The sequence below is a fragment of the Erpetoichthys calabaricus genome, chromosome 5, assembly GCF_900747795.2.
Source record: "Erpetoichthys calabaricus chromosome 5, fErpCal1.3, whole genome shotgun sequence".
Taxonomy (NCBI): Eukaryota; Metazoa; Chordata; class Cladistia; order Polypteriformes; family Polypteridae; genus Erpetoichthys; species Erpetoichthys calabaricus.
The window spans coordinates 145,268,675-145,286,374 of NC_041398.2; the positions used below are offsets into that span (position 1 = coordinate 145,268,675).

Sequence of the window (17,700 nt, forward strand, 5' to 3'; positions counted from 1 at the left end):
CACCCTGTCCTGCTCCCTAAGAAAGCCTATGCTGGAATATCTTCATGAAGGCTAAAGGTGCTGTTGGATCTTAGATCATTCAAAATGGAATAAAGTCTCAGCTGTTTATCTTTGTGTGAATATTCAAGAGGTTTGGTGATTCTGTCTACAACTGACTATTTTTTGTTCAAGAATAACACTGAATTTAATACATTGTATTTCTTTATAGTTGCTTGCTGTTCTTTTTTATTTTGTATATACATTGTTGCCACCTGGTGGCAAAACACCAACACAATTTATCCTGTATTCCTACTTTTTAAAATTAAGCTAATTCAATTGAATTTATTAGTATGAAGCACCCTTCCACTTATCAGCAAAATGCACTCAAGATAAAGTAGATTTTTACCTTTCATAAATAGACAACAGAACACAATATGTGGTGTATGCTTTGAATTATGCATATATGCTTAATTGTCACTATTTTAACCAGTGGAATGTTTTTGTTATTGTGACTCTTCCTGCTGTGGTATTGAAAACACAGTCTTAAAAATAAAGGTGCCAGACTGGTTCTTCAGAACGATGCCATAGGGGAACCATTTTTGGTTCAGAAAAGACCTATCCACATGAAGGGTCCAGAGAGAACCTTTAATTATCTAGATCCATATCACGCTTGATACAGTATAATAATCATGAATAGATGGTAATAGATTTGTGAAATACCAATGAATCATGGTTTTAAAGGGGCTCTTTCTGCATACATACAGTAATACAGGCTAACTTCAGGTTTTTCAGGTTCAGGTAACCTACCATACATTAAAAATTTTAGGTTTTGTCTACATATTACAAAGTTTTTTTAAAGCACAGAAAAGCAACTTCATATGCAAAGAACTTTGCCTGAAATTAAATGGTTACTTGTCAACAATGGTTCTGCAAGGAACCACATGACCCAGTAAACAACCATAAAGTGCCATTAAAGAACCATTATTTTAAAGAGTGTAGGGTACCAGTAGAAATAGAAAATGTTTTACAAACCAATAATAATAATGACATTTAACGTCAGTTGTGATGAACTTAATAAGCGTTCTGTGTCTCGTTTTGATCACCAAAGGACCCAAGAGATTTCAGACATGCTTTTGAGCTGTGTTTAGGTCTTCAAGACTTTACTATCAGCAGCAGAACGTGTTAATGATCGCTTAATGAGCAAATACATTTTGGGACCATGTGCATAAAAGATTATACAAAGGAAACTTACTCGTCTCACATAAACTGTATATTACGGCATATTTTTGTCACTGACTCAGGGGACCATCAGTCATATTAAAATAAATCCATTCATTTGTGAAACCTGCCAAATCCAATTTTTCAAGGTTGTGGGGAGTTGGAATACATATTAATACTAAAATATAATAGTAAGATCAGTTACACGTGGGAAAAGTGCAGTCCATTGCATGATAGAGTATATCCAGCAATAGGAATATCAAATGATTATAAAGCAATTTTATAAATTTTTACCCCATCATTAGTTTAGGTAAAAGTAACAGTTTAATTTCCTCTTTTCTTTTTTCAAAATGCTATTGACCTGAAACTTATTTTCCGAGAAATTTTTAGGTGCATTTCTGTCCAACATACGCCATGACAAGCAAGTATTGATAATTAAATGTGGACCAAACCTCTTCTTTGGAGTCCTTGTATTCATTGCAGATACCTGCTTAGTCCGAGATGCAGGGAACCAGAGCCTGTCCTGGCAGTGCTAGACGCATTGCAGAAGTGACACACTCACTGACAACAGGCCAGGATCGAATCACTAATTGATTCAAAACACACAGATGTGAAAAGAAAGTAATGCCCCTCAATCCATCTATCCATTATATTTAGTTGCATAAGGAAATTCAATAATGATATCTAGAGCTATAAGACAGCAAGCATGCAAAAAATATGCTCTGCTTTCAAACACTATCCTACAGTGCAATGAAATGTCAGAAAGACAGCTAAAACAATTCCTGACTATAAGTCTTGGCCTGTTTGTCTCATTTAGTACACACTCCTTATCAGTGAAGGTTGGTGCTGTAAGAATATTACAAAACTAGCTGTTGCCTAGAAGAAGTTTACCTTCACAACTCTCTGTGTAAATAAGGAGATTTCAACAATCACTTTGAAAGAGTTAGAGGGTTTAGTTGCTGAGACTGGAGTAAAGTACACCAAGAGCTCTTCATAACAGTGGCCTGAATAGAAGTGTGGCACAAAATAAGCCACTACTCAAAAAGAACAATGTGAAAGCCTGTCTGGAATTTACAAATAGCATGAGAGCATCCCATGAAACTTTATACATGTATGAACTTAAAACAGCACTGGGTTTGTATTACATGGCCTGCCATAGTGTAGGTGAGACTACCTTTGAGTGTTATGGTTTTCCTCACAAATCTCAAAAGAAATGTGTGTTAGGTTCATTGTGATTGAGTCTGTGCTTGTGTGTTCTGTGATGGACTGGAACCCAGTCTAGGATTGTTTTCCACTTTGTGTCCAGTGCTGCAAGCAGACATTACTCTTCTGCATCCACAATTTAAATTAAACAGGCATGAGAGAATATGTATGTTTGTATTTACTACAGTACACCGTGATATACTGTATATACTTGCGTATAAGTTGGGTCTTGGAACCCGAAAAATTGATCATAAAATCAGACCCCTTATACGCCAGTTCAAACATATGACATAATTTTTTTTTTACATCTTCTTGCTTCCTCCAATCTCTTGTAGATAAGGGGTGCTCTTACGATAAAGGTGTATGAGGGTGTGAGATACACTGATGCAAATGTTGCTTCGGAATAGTTTAGGTATTATCGTGTGGTCACATAGGCACAATACATTCAAAAAGAAGGCAGTGTGCTCTGTGGTTACTCTCTCAGGTGGGCGTTAACATATGACAATCTTTTGGACCAATAGCGTTAGTTTTCCACATTCGACTTATAAGACGACATTATAAAATACCAGAAATTATACGGTAAAATCAAGCCCTGATTTCTCTGCGGGAGAACTTAAATGCAAATATATACAGTGTGTCTTCAATTTTTGTTGATTTTTCTCCAAATCAAATTTAATAATCTGTCAAATTAACCCACCAATTCTACCAGTTTTTCATTGTCCATTGTTGAAACTGCACTTAAATTAAAATCTTGGTTTCGTGTTCTTGTATATTCATTGAGTCAAACAAATAAAAAATGCAAGATTCAATGTATTTCTCTCCACAAATAACTTACTGTATATTGACTAGTTCTATAATCATTCTGTTTATTTTACTTTGTTTTGAGACTTAATTTTGTGAAGCAGTATTTCTACAAATCTGGACAACTTGAACCCAGGAGCTGTACATCAACATTCCCTCTATCTTTTAATGGTCTGTTGTTGTGCAATTTGTTTTCAGTGTCAAAAACTTGTACACAGTAACTGAGTGTATTTAAATTTGTAAACCTGAAATTCATAGTACATTTTAACAGAAAATATGTTTTCCTTTTGGATGAAAATAAACAATAAATTAATATGATTTTTTTTCTTATGTGATTTATTGTGCAAATAAATATCACTACAGCCCCTACAATGTACAAACAATCTAATTCATTTACTAGCTGGGCTACCCATCTAAGATGGGTTGAAATCTAATTAATCAATGTAGACTTCAGAGTTAACATTTGCAGAGCACCATACAATGTATATGTCTCTGAGAAATGTGATTTGGTATTGGATTTGTAAAAACAGTGTTAATATTTGTGATGCACCATCTAATGGAATGACAGGGAAATAGCAAACCAGACTGACACACAGACAGGCTCACAGACACGTATCCTTTTATTAAGGTGATTTTTTTTCTTTCTCCTGTCTTTGCCACTTTCCCACTCTCTGTAAACCTTATCTAGAATTATAGGCCATCTATACAGGTGAAATACTTTAATTCTTATCAACATATCCAGAAGACACTGTTCTAAGAAGTTTCTTAATTTGTCTGTAAGTGAATCCAGTAAATGTGATGCACCTTACACATCTCTTCAGTCATAGACTTCATATTCACAATCTTAGCAAACTTGGGTCAGTCACAGCACATGCTCACAACCATCAGTCATGCAAAAGAAGAAATGTGAACCAAAAGACAAGCAATGATTTGTAACCATGCAGACAAAAATGTTAGGCCAAACATTAAACCCTAAATTGTAGTCAAAAATAGAGCAAAGCTTGTTTACTAAACATTTGTCATTTTTCTGTAAACTCAGATGAACAAGAAGTGTCTATTGTGGCCTTTATACTCACAACCCTGTGATGTCACCAGCTGGGTCGATTATCTAGCAACACAACAACAACCACACCAGAAATGTGAAACTGTGCTGGAAAGTCACCACAGAGTCATGTAATCTGCAAATCTCATGTGAAGAGATCAGCAACTTCAATTGTCAAATTTGACATTCCCTCTAACTAGACACTGTAATATTATACCAAGTTAAACATTTAACTCTGGATGTGAGTAGTCAGTCAGTAATTTTCTAATCCACTTAGTCCTGCAGAGGGTTGCGGGGATGGGGGGTGCTGTAGCCTATTCCAGCCAGCATAGGACACAAGGCAGGAACAAATCCTGGATGAACATAGATACACACTCACACACACACACACACCCCAACACCCGAATCACACATTGGGGCCAATTTAGCATCCCAATCCAATTAAATTGCATATTTTTGGACTGTAGGAGGACATCGGAGCACCTGCAAGAAACCCACACAGACATGTGGAGAACATGCAAATCTCCTTGCAGGGAGGAGCCGGGACAGGAACCCAAGTCTCCTTACTGTGAGGCCTGCCCCTGGAAGTGAGTAAAGTTCCCTAAATATCCATCAGCTTTGCAAGGTCACAAAACTGTTATTTTCATGTAAAAACATCACCATATCAAAAAAGTTTATAATAAGTTACAAGGCCTTGATCTTGACCACCCACTACCATTAAACACCATCACATCACAGGAACTGTGCAATATGCTCAGTCCGAATTCTTTCTATCATCCCTCTTACAAAAATGAACATACAATGCCTATAAAAAGTATTCACCCTTTGGAAGTTTCTCCATCTTATTGTTATTCAACTTTAAATCCCAGTGGATTTAATTTGGCTTTTTTAGACACTGATCAACAGAAAAAAAACTCTTTAAGGTGAAAGTGAAAACAGATATCTGCAAAGTGGTCTGAATTAATTACAAATATCGACCACCAGTAATGGTGCACTGCACGATAACGTGCAGTAAATACACTTGACTGAGAGCATTCTAGCTATTCTCACACGATCAGTGTCTCTTTGTCATCGCTGGATGGCGTTTTGTTCTGTCTTATTTGCCTTTGCAATTCTGGCACGTTTGACTACTGATTGCCGACGTCGATTAGCCTCTTCCTCAGAATAAATTTCCTCTTGCGATTCTCTTTCGCTCTGCGTCAACCTGTCGGAAATGCTGAGTGCGCTCTTCATAGTTTTCATACTCTTTCTCTGTACGTTTAGCATTTGTCTGCTGTGGAAGACAGCCCGGAAACAGACAGGCAGACATCGTTATAATCACCCACACACGTTTATTTACACGACTATTATTTACAAAAGTGCACACAAACCTCCAAACTCCCCAAAAGTCCAGGCCCTCACACAATGCCTCACTCTCTTCAGGCCGCCTCTTCTCCTCTCCACCTGAGCTCTGTCCTTCTGCTCACCCGACTTCAGCCCTTGAATGGAGGGAGGTGGCCGCTTTTATGATCACCCAGATGTGCTCCAGGTGTCTTCCGATAAGCTTCCGCCAGCACTCCCCAGTGTGGTGGAAGTACCAGCTCTGCACCTGGAAGCACTCCAGGTGTCCCTGGTCCTCTTCCCCCTAGCACTTCTGAGTGTGGCGGAAGCGCTGAGGTCCAGGGCTCCGTAGGCATCGGGGCGCCCCTTGGCAGTGACCACAGGCCCCTACAGGGCTGAGCTTCAAAGCTCTGTACCCGTGGTCCCCAAATTCACCAGGGCGGTCGCCCCCACGTAGTCTGGTGGAGGCGTAAGCCCTCCTCTGGGGCGTCCTGGCTGGGTACCACCCCTAGCCACCTGTGACAATGCTCAGAGGCTGATGAGCTTGCTGCTTCCTAAGCAGCTCTTCTTTTCTCCATCCTAGTGGCCTGCTGCTTCTATTCTTCCGTCGGCATCTTTTCACGTTAAAACTGATTAAGTCAGTGTTTGTGTTGCAATTACTTAGTACGTTTTCCTTAATTTTTCATTTAAGCTGACACTTAAGTCTTCAATCTGCCTCAAAAATGATTTAAGATATGAAGAGGTATGGGAAGTGACACGAAGGTAGTAGGGATGAGAATGGTGCCAATATGCATGTGAAGCACGGTCAAGAGATGATTCTAAAATAAAAATAATAATAGTAATAATTCCAAAACTGTTCGCTTTCAATATAAAGCTGGAGTGAAGAGTTTCAGAGTAATATATGTGTACCAAATTTCAGGCTACAGGTTATTTGACCTTCCTGGGTTGAACTTTGACCTTGGAGGTCAATCATCACCCCGAAAGCAGATAGTAGAGGTCACGTAGTATATGTGTACCAAATTTCATGTCAGCGAGCTGCAGGTGATTTAAAATCCTGGACAGACAAACGGACAACCACAGTAATGTATTATATAAGAAGATAATTAGCCACCCCTTTCAAGTCAGTATTTAGTAGATGCACCTCTGGCAGCCCTGACAGCCTTCACACTGTATGCACAGGTCTCTATCAGGTTTACACATATGGGGCCTCATGCATAACGGCGTGCGTAGAATTCGCACTATAACATGACGTAAGCACAAAAGCTGAAATGTGCTTATGCACAGAAAAATCCAGATGCAGGAATCTGTGTGTACACAAACTTCCACATTCTTCTGCTACATAAATCCCGATCAGCGTGAAACGTAACGCTCGTGCATGTGCCTGCTGTCCTGCCCCAACTCCTCCTAGAATTACGCCTCTTTGAATATGCAAATCAATATAAACAGCCCTTAAGCTCAGTGTTCTGTGAAAAGACAATGGGAAAAGCAAGAGGAAAAATGGAAGAATTTCAGTGAATACCAAGTGGAGGCGAGGAAAAACGTACTATTTGTTGGTTTAAACAGTGATATAAACAACAAAAGGAAGCTAATCGACTGACATAGCATGTCAGAGAAACTTGAAAGCTCAAGTTCACAAAGTCACACAGTGCTCAAAATAAAAAAGAAATTGTCAGATATCAAAGTCGCCGTGAAAAGGCGAGACGTAGCCCACCATCTGAGTGTCATATGAAAGCTTATTAGGGTACAGAGAAAAAAAGGGCACAAAGTGGGGAAAAAGCACAAAATGTCAACTTCAATCTCAAAATTTCCACTTTAATTACGTAGTTTATTTTGTCATTAAAGTAGAACATCATAAACTTTATCTTAAAATCGTTTAATTAACCAGTTTCTCAAATCCCATCGTAATCAAAGTAGCACGTTAAATGCTTTGTTTTGTATGTGTTCTTCTATGTGCTCTATGTGTGTGAATCACTATGTGCTTCTTAAACCGGCTTTCTCTTCCTCCGACAGGACACAGCATCCATTACATTCGTGATATTACAGCTCTCTGAATAACTAAAATACTGAGATATATACGTGATATCATTTTCATGATGATAGGAGTTAAAGCACGTTATTAAACATGGGAACACGGTGACGCAGTGATTGTGTGCGACCTTCGATGAAATAATTTATTGCAGCAGTACTCAGGGGCGGCTCTAGGCTCGTGGCGGCCCTGGGCAGAAAAAGAATCGGTGGCCCCTTCGCCCGCCAATGTCAATATGGTATCTAATGCACAGCGGATGGCCACATCCGTTGTGGACACTGCATAGCCGCCTCGTGCTCATGACACAAGCGTTTAACTTTTGCCGAAATTTGCCACTGCGTTTTTAGCAGTGTCGTTATTTTCTCTGTTTTATATTCAATACATATTGGCGTGGCGGCCCCTGGGATTTGGCGGCCCTGTACAGGAGCACAGTTTGCACATGCCTAAGGCCGCCCCTGCAGTACTGTCTCTTTCAAACGTACTAACCTCCAATTCCTGTCCTTCCTTTTCTTTTTCCAAGAAACCTATCGCCACACAATCAGCTCTGTAATAGACGTTAAGCCATCTGTAAGCTTATAACGCCGATTCTTCAAAACTTTTAAGGAACATTGAAATATCTTCCTAGTACATGTTTAATTATTCTATCGTTCACGCCTGTCTCAGTGAAGCATACAGTGCTTTTATCTGTATAATATAATAAACATATTTTGCTGCATTTCATCTTAAAAATGATACTGTCATCATATGTAAATACGCGCTTTATAAAGTGGCTCAGGTTGTGCAATATTATAACTGTAGTGCAAGTTTATAGTGAGGTGATTGTACTTATAAGTCCAAACAGTTCTACAAGGAGCAGTTGATGGAGTGATTGAGTGCGTTTAGAGCTCTTGGGATGAAACTCTTTCTGAACCGCGAGGTCCGTACAGGAAAGGTTTGAAGCGTTTGCCATGTGAGCATGGCTGAGGCAGCATGTGCTTGATGCTGTATACCGATAAATTCTCTTTCCAATCAGCTGCTCTGAGTGGTGCAGTGAGAGTAATATGGAAAAAGATGAACTGCTGTGGCAACCCCTAACGGGAGCAACTGAAAGAAGAAGAAGAAGGTGCAGTGAGAGTAACAACGTTAAAGCAGTTATGGTATTTGGAATAGTTTGACCATTCCGTGGACCATTATATTGTTATTGGTTAATTACAATCAGGTGCATTAAACTAATTAATTTCAGTGTATTTATAAAGCCGCGTCAGGGACGTGGATCTGAAAAAGAATGATAAACCACACAGGAACAGTAGCACTGCTTTGACGCTGGGTGCCGCAAGTCTGCAAAACTGAGCGGAGAACTTGCGTACGACAGGCTTTGAGGTACCGTGGAAATGTGCGTGGCTTTACGTCAAGTTTAGGTTTTATACATCGCGATCTGAACATGGAAACGTTCTTACACAAAATTTCTGTGCGTATGCACCGTTTATACATGAGGCCCCTGGACACTGCAATTTTTCTTCTTTTTTTTTTTTTTTTTTTTTGTAAAACTGCGTAAGCTCTATCAGGTTGCACGGGGATTGTGAGTGAACAGCCTTTGTCATGTCCAGCCATAAATTTCCAATTAGATTGAGATCTGGACTCTGACTTGGCCACTCCAAGACATTTACATTATTGCTTTTCAGACATTCTTAGGTAGCTTTGGCTTTATGCTAGGGGTCATTGTCTTGTTGGAAAACAAGGTGAAGGTGCAAGTTTCTTCCAGATTGTATCAGGTATTAATTGATCCTATAATGATTCACCCCATTTAATATGACACACCTAAATCATCTCTGGTGCAGCCAATTGGTTTCAGAAATCACATAATTTTCTAAACAGAGATCACCAGTATGTTGTTAAGGAGTTTGAATTGATTGCAGTATAAAGGCACCTTATTTGTAAGGTCCAACTCATAATGACTGAGTATCATGGCCTAAACTACAAAATGAAGATAAAAGAACATTCCAGCACTTCTGGGAAAAGATGATTGAAAAAAACAGTCAGGGAATGGACACAAAAAAATATACCACCACACTGAAAATACCTTGGAGTCCAGTCAAATCAATCATTAAGAAATGGAAAGAGTATGGCACAACTATAAATCTGTCTGGAGCAGGCTGTTCACAAAACTGAGTGTTCATGTAAGACAAAGATAGTGAGGGTGGCCACAAAGAGAACGAAGATCATTCTGAAGGAGTTACAAGCTACAGCGACTCAGATTGGAGAGACTGTTAAGACAACAACTCCTAAAAAGTCACAGCTTTATGGGAGAATGTCAAAGAGGTAGTTACTGTTAAATAAAATGCAGAGAGTCTACTAGAAGACAGATGGGGGACTGCAAAGTCAGCTTGAAGAAGGGACTAAAACACTAGATGCCATCTTTGACATAAGCCTACAATGCAAGTGACCAAAATCACTCAATCAACACCATGATGCATGCCTCATGATGTGGTGATGTTTCTTTGCAGCAGGCCTTGAAAAGCTTGTGAGAGTGGAGGATGAAATGAATGCAGGAAAATACAGAGAAATCCCAGGGGGAAATCAGATACAGTCTGTGAGAAACCTGTACCTTGGGAAAAGATTTGTTTTCCAGCAAGACAACAACACTAAGCATAAAGCCAAAGTTACACAGGAATGGCTGTAAAACAAGAATGTTAAAGTCCTGGAGTGACCGAGTCAAAGTCTAGATTAAGAATTTATGATTGTACTTGAAAAAGACTGTTCACTCATGATCCCCATGAAGTTTGAATGAACTTGAGCTGTTTGGCAAAGAATGAAGGAGGAAAAGTTGCAATGTCCAGATGTGCAAAGCTGAGAGAGACCTGTGCACACAGACTCAAGGCTGACATGGCTGCCAAAGGTGCATCTGCTAAATACTGACTTGAAGAGGTAAATAATTATGCTTTATATTTGTAATTAATTCTCATCACATTGCAGATATCTGTTTCCTCTTTGATATCAAAGAGTCTTTTTCTGTTGATCAATGCTAAAAAAGATCCAAATTAAATCCAATTTGATTCAGTGTTGTATAATAATGAAATGTGAAAATGTCTAAGAGATGAATTCTTTTTATAGGCACTTTAGAAACCATTAGAAATTTAAATTAAGAGAGTAAAGGTCTTGCCATGTAGTGCACACTTTAATATTCACCTGCACTGATTTTCAATAAATAAATATATAGTATATTTATTGTCAAGAAGAAGAAGAAAAAACCTTAACTTTTTAAAACTGTGCTAATCAATATATTAATAAATATCATTATCATACCTACCCAAAACAAAAGCAGATATATACTTAGAAATTTGCGCAAATCCAACAAAGAAAAAAAGGATGCAAAACATGAGCCAGTTAACAGATGCTACTTGAATGAGGCTACAAACTGTCTGCATGGCCAGGGTGATAAACAGCGTTTTCTTTCTGCCAAACCTAAAAAAAATAAAGTGAGAGGATTTAGTCAGCTGTGAAATCAACCAAATTTTGATATTCAGTTCCTGAAGTAATAGCTGATTCTGAAATGTGAACTGAAGTAGAGTTTTCACATTTTTTTTCAGAAAATAACAATTAAAACGGGTGTCACTAAAACGGAAAAGAGTCAGTGCAAAGGTTTGGGGCAGCCACCCGTATAATGTTTCCTGGCTGCAAAATTGGTTAAATTGAATAGACATGTTCACAGGTATGAGTCCAAAACAGAATTGAATTGCTACCTTAAAATGGCGGCTTTTAAATACAAGCAGAGGAAGTGACATCATTGGCAGCGCCGGAACTGGAAATGATGTCATCAGTGGTGTCAGAACTGGGCAGGATTTCCTGAGAATGCACCCTGCCGCCCCCTGGTCAGGCATGGAATTACTATTATTCAGGCCCTTTAGTTGTCTCCTAATTGCACGTGTGTGACATGGGTTAATTCTTAACATACCACACTATGGTAGATATGAAGCTTAATACAATGTAAATTTCACAGTGTACTTGGCACAAAAAGACTTTGATGAGACACTGTCATATGTGGTCCCGGAAGCAAACATTCCAAAGACACCACACACTAAGTAAATGTCCGTAAATTTAATGGTAAAAATACTGTGAGCGGTAAAAGTAAAATACCTTTTCTGCAAAAAAAGAAAAGTTACATTATGGTTTACTGAAAATTTCCTGTATATCTTAAACACATTTCATTATTTTTTACAGCCAAGTTCAGTAAAATGTATATTTTTCTACCTTCAAAATAAGCTTGATACCATTTACTGATACATTACAGTTATACAGTAATCCCTCCTCCATCGCGGGGGTTGCGTTCCAGAGCCACCCGCGAAATAAGAAAATCCGCGAAGTAGAAACCATATGTTTATATGGTTATTTTTATATTGTCATGCTTGGGTCACAGATTTGCGCAGAAACACAGGAGGTTGTAGAGAGACAGGAACGTTATTCAAACACTGCAAACAAACATTTGTCTCTTTTTCAAAAGTTTAAACTGTGCTCCATGACAAGACAGAGATGACAGTTCAGTCTCACAATTAAAAGAGTGCAAACATATCTTCCTCTTCAAAGGAGCAAAAAAAATCAATAGTGCTGTTTGGCTTTTAAGTATGCGAAGCACCGCGGCACAAAGCTGTTGAAGGCGGCAGCTCACACCCCCTCCGTCAGGAGCAGAGAGAGAGAGAGAGAGACAGATAAAAAAATCAATACGTGCCCTTCGTGCTTTTAAGTATGCGAAGCACCGTTCAGCATGTCGTTTCAGGAAGCAGCTGCAGCTGCACAAAAGATAGCAACGTGAAGATAATCTTTCAGCATTTTTAGACGAGCGTCCCTATCGTCTAGGTGTGCGAACAGCCCCCCCCCCACCTCCCCCGCTCACACCCCCTACGTCAGCGCAAGAGAGAGAGAGAGAAAGTAAGCTGGGTAGCTTCTCAGCCATCTGCCAATAGCGTCCCTTGTATGAAATCAACTGGGCAAACCAACTGAGGAAGCATATACCAGAAATTAAAAGATCCATTGTCCGCAGAAACCCGTGAAGCAGCGAAAAATCCGCGATATATATTTAAATATGCTTACATATAAAATCCGCGATGGAGTGAAGCCGCGAAAGGCGAAGCGCGATATAGCGAGGGATTACTGTACTGAAAAAATGGCTGTTACGCAACTGTAAAATGTAAAAAAGGTAAAGCACTGTTTTAGTAACTCCAAAGCACTGAAATTAAATGAACAGACAGTATATTTTTTACATTGTTAACCCATACAAAAATATATTCTTTTTCTGTAAAAAATGGTAAGTATGGCACCAAAAATAAGATAATGCCATCAGAAAGGAAATCATATTATACCTTCCATTTTACTGCTCCAAGCTGTTTCAAGAAAAGTAGGTATTTGTTGACTGTGTGTGGTTGGCTCTAATACATTGTCACCTGGGGCCTCATGTATAAACGGTGCGTACGCACAAAAATGTTGTCATACGCCCGTTTTCACGCTGAAATTGCAATGCATACAAACTAAACTTAGAGTAAAGCTATGCACATTTTCACACCACCTAAATCCTTGGCGTACATCCTCCGCTTGGTTTTGCACACTTGTGGCACCCAGTGTCAAAGCAGTGCTACTGTTCCAGTGTGGTTTCCCGTTCTTTTTTAGATCCACATCCCTGACGCAGCCTTATAAATACACTGAATTAACCGCTTATTGTTTATTAGTTTAAAGCATCTGATTGTAATTAACCTGTAACAATATAATGGTCCACAGAATGGCCAAACTATTCCAAATACCATAGCTGCTTTAGAGTTGTTACTCTCACTGCATCTTCTTCTTTCAGCTGCTCCCGTTAGGGGTTGCCACAGGGGATCATCTTTTTCCATATTTCTCTCACTGCACCACTCTGAGTATTTATATCACTGTATCTGAGAGTGGAATCACAGCTCTACAGCAGCTGATCAGAAAGAGAATTATTGGTATACAGCATCTAGCACAGGCTGCCTCAGCCATGCTGTCTATTGAATTACTCCTATATGGCAAATGCTTCAAAGCATTTCCTGTACGGACCTTGTGGTTCAGAAACAGTTTCATCCCAAGAACTATAAACGCAATCAATTAGTCCATCAAGTGCTCCTTGTAGAACTGTTTGTACTTATAAGTACAATTACCTCACTGTAAACTTGCGATAGTTATATTATTGCACAACCTGAGCCACTTTATAAAGCACATATTTACATATGATGAATATATCATTTTTAAGATGAAATGCAGCAAAGTATGTTTATTACATTATACAGTGTCACACACGCACGCTTAGGGTACAGACATGTTCCCCTAAAGGCTCGATTGCGCATGAAAGATTGAAAGACGGGGGATAAGGTGAGGTACTAATGCTTTTCTTTCCTTAACTCCACAGAAAGACGACAAGATAAAACGGCCATACCGGTCATCATGTCCCGTTCCGCTAAAAGACTCCCTGGCTGGCTCACTCACCTCACTCCTGATGTCAGCTCCGGCCACTACGTTTGACGTCAGCTTCAGCCTCCCCTGCACCTCCTCCCCGTTAATTGCACTTCCTTTGTTTTCTGTACAGTGGAACCTCGGTTCACGACCATAATTCGTTCCAAAACTCTGGTCGTAACCCGATTTGGTCGTGAACCGAAGTAATTTCCCCTATAGGATTGTATGTAAATACGATTAATCTGTTCCAGACCATACGAACTGTATGAAAATAATGTTTTTTTAAGTTTTTAAGCACAAATATAGTTAATTAAACTTTGAATGCACAGCGTAATAGTAAACTAAACATAAAAACATTGAATAACACGGAGAAAACCTTGAACAACAGAGAAAACTAACACTGCAATAGTTTGCGCTATAGCGCTACCAACCGCTGGCTAAAAACACTTTTTTTTAATGGGTTTTAAGCACAGGGGAAAAAACAAGGCTCAGAGAATTTCTCCCGGGAGACTGAGTAATGGTCCTCATTCCCACTTCACATTCAAAACTATTGGCTCATTGGCAGGGCCCTTATAAGACTAAGGAGAGAAAAGGTCTCATCGATTATTTGGTTAAACAACCAAATCGCTGGCCGAGAGAGTGGATTTATCACGTCAACTTGTTGAAACCGTGGAAGGAAAGGGATGCCAATCCCTCCTCCGGTCAACCCTGTTCCCTTTTCTCATATAAACCAACACTTAATCTCGCCAACAATTTCACCTCCCAACTAAAACAGGAGCTGGAAACAGCTATCCCGTCTGTCCCTGAAGTGGTTAGTGAGTTACCAGGACGGACTTCACTGATTAAGCAAAACATTATTACAGAACTCGGGGTGGTCGTCAGGGAACGCCCATATCGCCTCCTGGAGGCAAACCGTGCCAAATAATATGTAGCGCAACTTGCTATATTGAATGTGCAGTGCCATACATTTAGAACGTACTGAAGGTGAAGTAAAACCATTTGACTCGTGCTTGATCCTGCCTTACCTACCATTAGCTACAAATGTATAAAACTAAATGGTATAAGTTGCTTACTATTAGTTGTTGTTATTTTACTGATGCAAACTGTTTACTGGTATTTGATCCTAACAATAATTTTTTGATGGTTTAATGATTGGCATATTTATTACAGTGCTTGGATTTTAGGTTATGGTCAAACATACACTTCTATCGTAATGTGCTGTAAAGAAAAAAGTTATGTAATATAAAGTTACTAGCCAACCCGCGGTGTACCATACGCTGCATAATCAGGCCGCTTTTTTAATGATTTTTAAGCCCAGGGAAAAAATTAACATTTGAAAAATCCGTAATTTAATAAACCACCAAGAAAAGTAACATTGTAACAATGCACGGTACGAACCAACATACAATTGTCCGTGACTGAAAACTGGAGGACCGCTGTCGCACCTTCTCCTCCCAGAGTAAGGGACGAGGGTGGACGGTGCTCAGGCGCGGAGGGCGGAACAGGAGTGTGTACAAAGGGCAAGGACGTAATCAGTGCGAGCGTATGACCCGCACTTACTGGGAATTCCTCGTTCGTGGGGAACAATTGCAAGCCTCGGTTTCCAGCACGAATGGGGTGCAACGGCTTACCCACGCCTCTCTGCGCCAGGTAGACAGACGTTGATCCATTCAGTGTAGCGCGCGTGCAGTAAATGAAGATCTCATGGCAAGCCTGAAAGCATAACATTGGAGCTGTGTGACTCGCGTTCTTTTCGTGGTTCGCTTTTCCTCAACATGGGTCAATTGTATGTGCCAGCCTGGATCTCCGTAAGGGAATAGCAGTGGATAAACCATGGGGTCACAGTTCATATTGAGAACAGAGATACGCTTGCAAGCATCTCCCCTCGGATATATGCAAATGTCGCGTTGTGCAGGAGGTTCCCTGTCTTCACTTACAAAGATAGCAGCAACATCAGTTTGACAGGACGGGGCGTTATTATGAGGGGCCAAACAGGCCATAAATCATATATTTCTGTGTGTAATCTATTGGTTTACGTATCAACACTATTGGTTTATGAATATTTACTATCGGTTTGCGTGCATACTGAATTGGTTTGCGTGCGTATAATACTGGTTTCATTCATATGAACTATATTGGTTCGTGTCCGTATATTATCGGTTTGTGCGTGAACTATATCCGTTTGTATATGCATAGCACTGGTTTGCATATGAACTATATTGATTCGCGTGTGTATATCAGTGGTTCCAGTACGTTTGTTATTGGTTTGTGAGTGAACTGCATTGGTTTTCGGTTGTATGTTATCGGTTTGCGTATGAACTATATTGGCTTGTGTTCTGTGCCGGTCTAACGATGGATTTGTGTATGCAGTATATTGGTTTCATGCACGTCTTATACTGGTTTCATGTGGGTAACATATCGGTTTTGCGCTTGAACTCTATTGGTTGTATGTGTGTTCCATGTCGGTTTCTCGTATGAAACATACTGGTTTACGAACGAACACTATTGCAACTCTGTGTATGAACTATATCGGTTCTGCGTACGAACTATATTGGTTGTTCACGTGATCTTCAGTGAAAATGGGCGGGGCAAGAAACAGGAACTCAGGGGCCGGTAGTGTCATGGAGCGTGTAGAGAAGCTGACAGGAGACGGATCTGGGTTTACTTTAAACAGTGCAGTATTTTTTTCCACACAATAGGTTTGGGAAAGGACTTGGTGGTAATTATTACTATTTAATAGAATCTGCCATTGAGTGTGTAATGAACACAAAGCTGAAGTTAAGTACGTATTTGGTCGTCTTTTTATTCGCTTCCAGCTACATGCTCGCTTGCAACCCGCGACTGTACTTTTTCACACAGCTTTTGCAAGCTAGTTACTTATTCTAAAGGCAAAATATTCTACATTTACGACTGACGCCTTTATCCAGTATAACATTTAGTTACTACTGGTTACATTTCTTATGCCCAGCGATCCCGCACCGTACCGCCTATTCAGGTGAAGTGACATGCTCATGGTCACACAGTGTCACTATCAGGACTTTAACCGAGAAATGTTGGATTTAGAGGGCAAAGCCCTTACCACAATGCCCCAATGCTTGCACATCTGCAATGTGTATATTATTTGACATAATATAATCTTGTCCAGGACAGATTCCTTTGTTAAAGTTGAGTGTAACATTTTCAACCCGTTCAAGAGCTAAATCTGGGATATTTATTCTTTCAAATAATGTATCAGTTTGCAGATTAATGTACACGCTGTATAATATTTTACCATGCACTTAACATTGAAGAAGAAGCTGGTTTGTGAATAAGTAGCTGACTACAAGCATATGTGTAGCTAGGAGTGAATAAAAAGCCACCTGAATGTGTACCTAACTTAAGTCCCGTGATCATTTCAGATGTAAAAACGTTAATCATCACCAAGCCCTTTCACAAACATTAAGTGGCATACAAAAGTATTCAATCCCCTTGAAAGTCATCATTTTCTGCAAGACAAAAGATTTATACACATTTATTCATTCAGTATTTTTCTTATGCTGTGACAAAACATTTCCAAAGACAAAATAAACCATTTTCTGTAGACGTTTAACTGAAGAAGAAAAACTCCAAAGTTAATGTTTGCATAGGTATTTAAACCTGTGTGCTTTGGAAGCTCCATCATTACACCAATGACAAA

General features: G+C 39.5%; 2 protein-coding genes across 4 annotated transcripts in view; both read right to left on the reverse strand.

Annotated features, from left to right (window-relative positions):
- trappc11 (trafficking protein particle complex subunit 11) overlaps positions 1-17,700 on the reverse strand; it is a 973,608-nt gene that overhangs the window by 715,720 nt on the left and 240,188 nt on the right. The window lies entirely within an intron of this gene.
- The window catches only part of LOC114652669 (solute carrier family 22 member 5-like), a 134,503-nt gene that overhangs the window by 58,855 nt on the left and 57,948 nt on the right, over positions 1-17,700 (reverse strand). Inside the window, exon 3 of the mRNA XM_051928451.1 lies at positions 10,876-11,030. Coding sequence (XP_051784411.1) covers positions 10,876-11,030 — 155 coding nt within the window. The remainder of the gene's footprint in view (positions 1-10,875; positions 11,031-17,700) is intronic.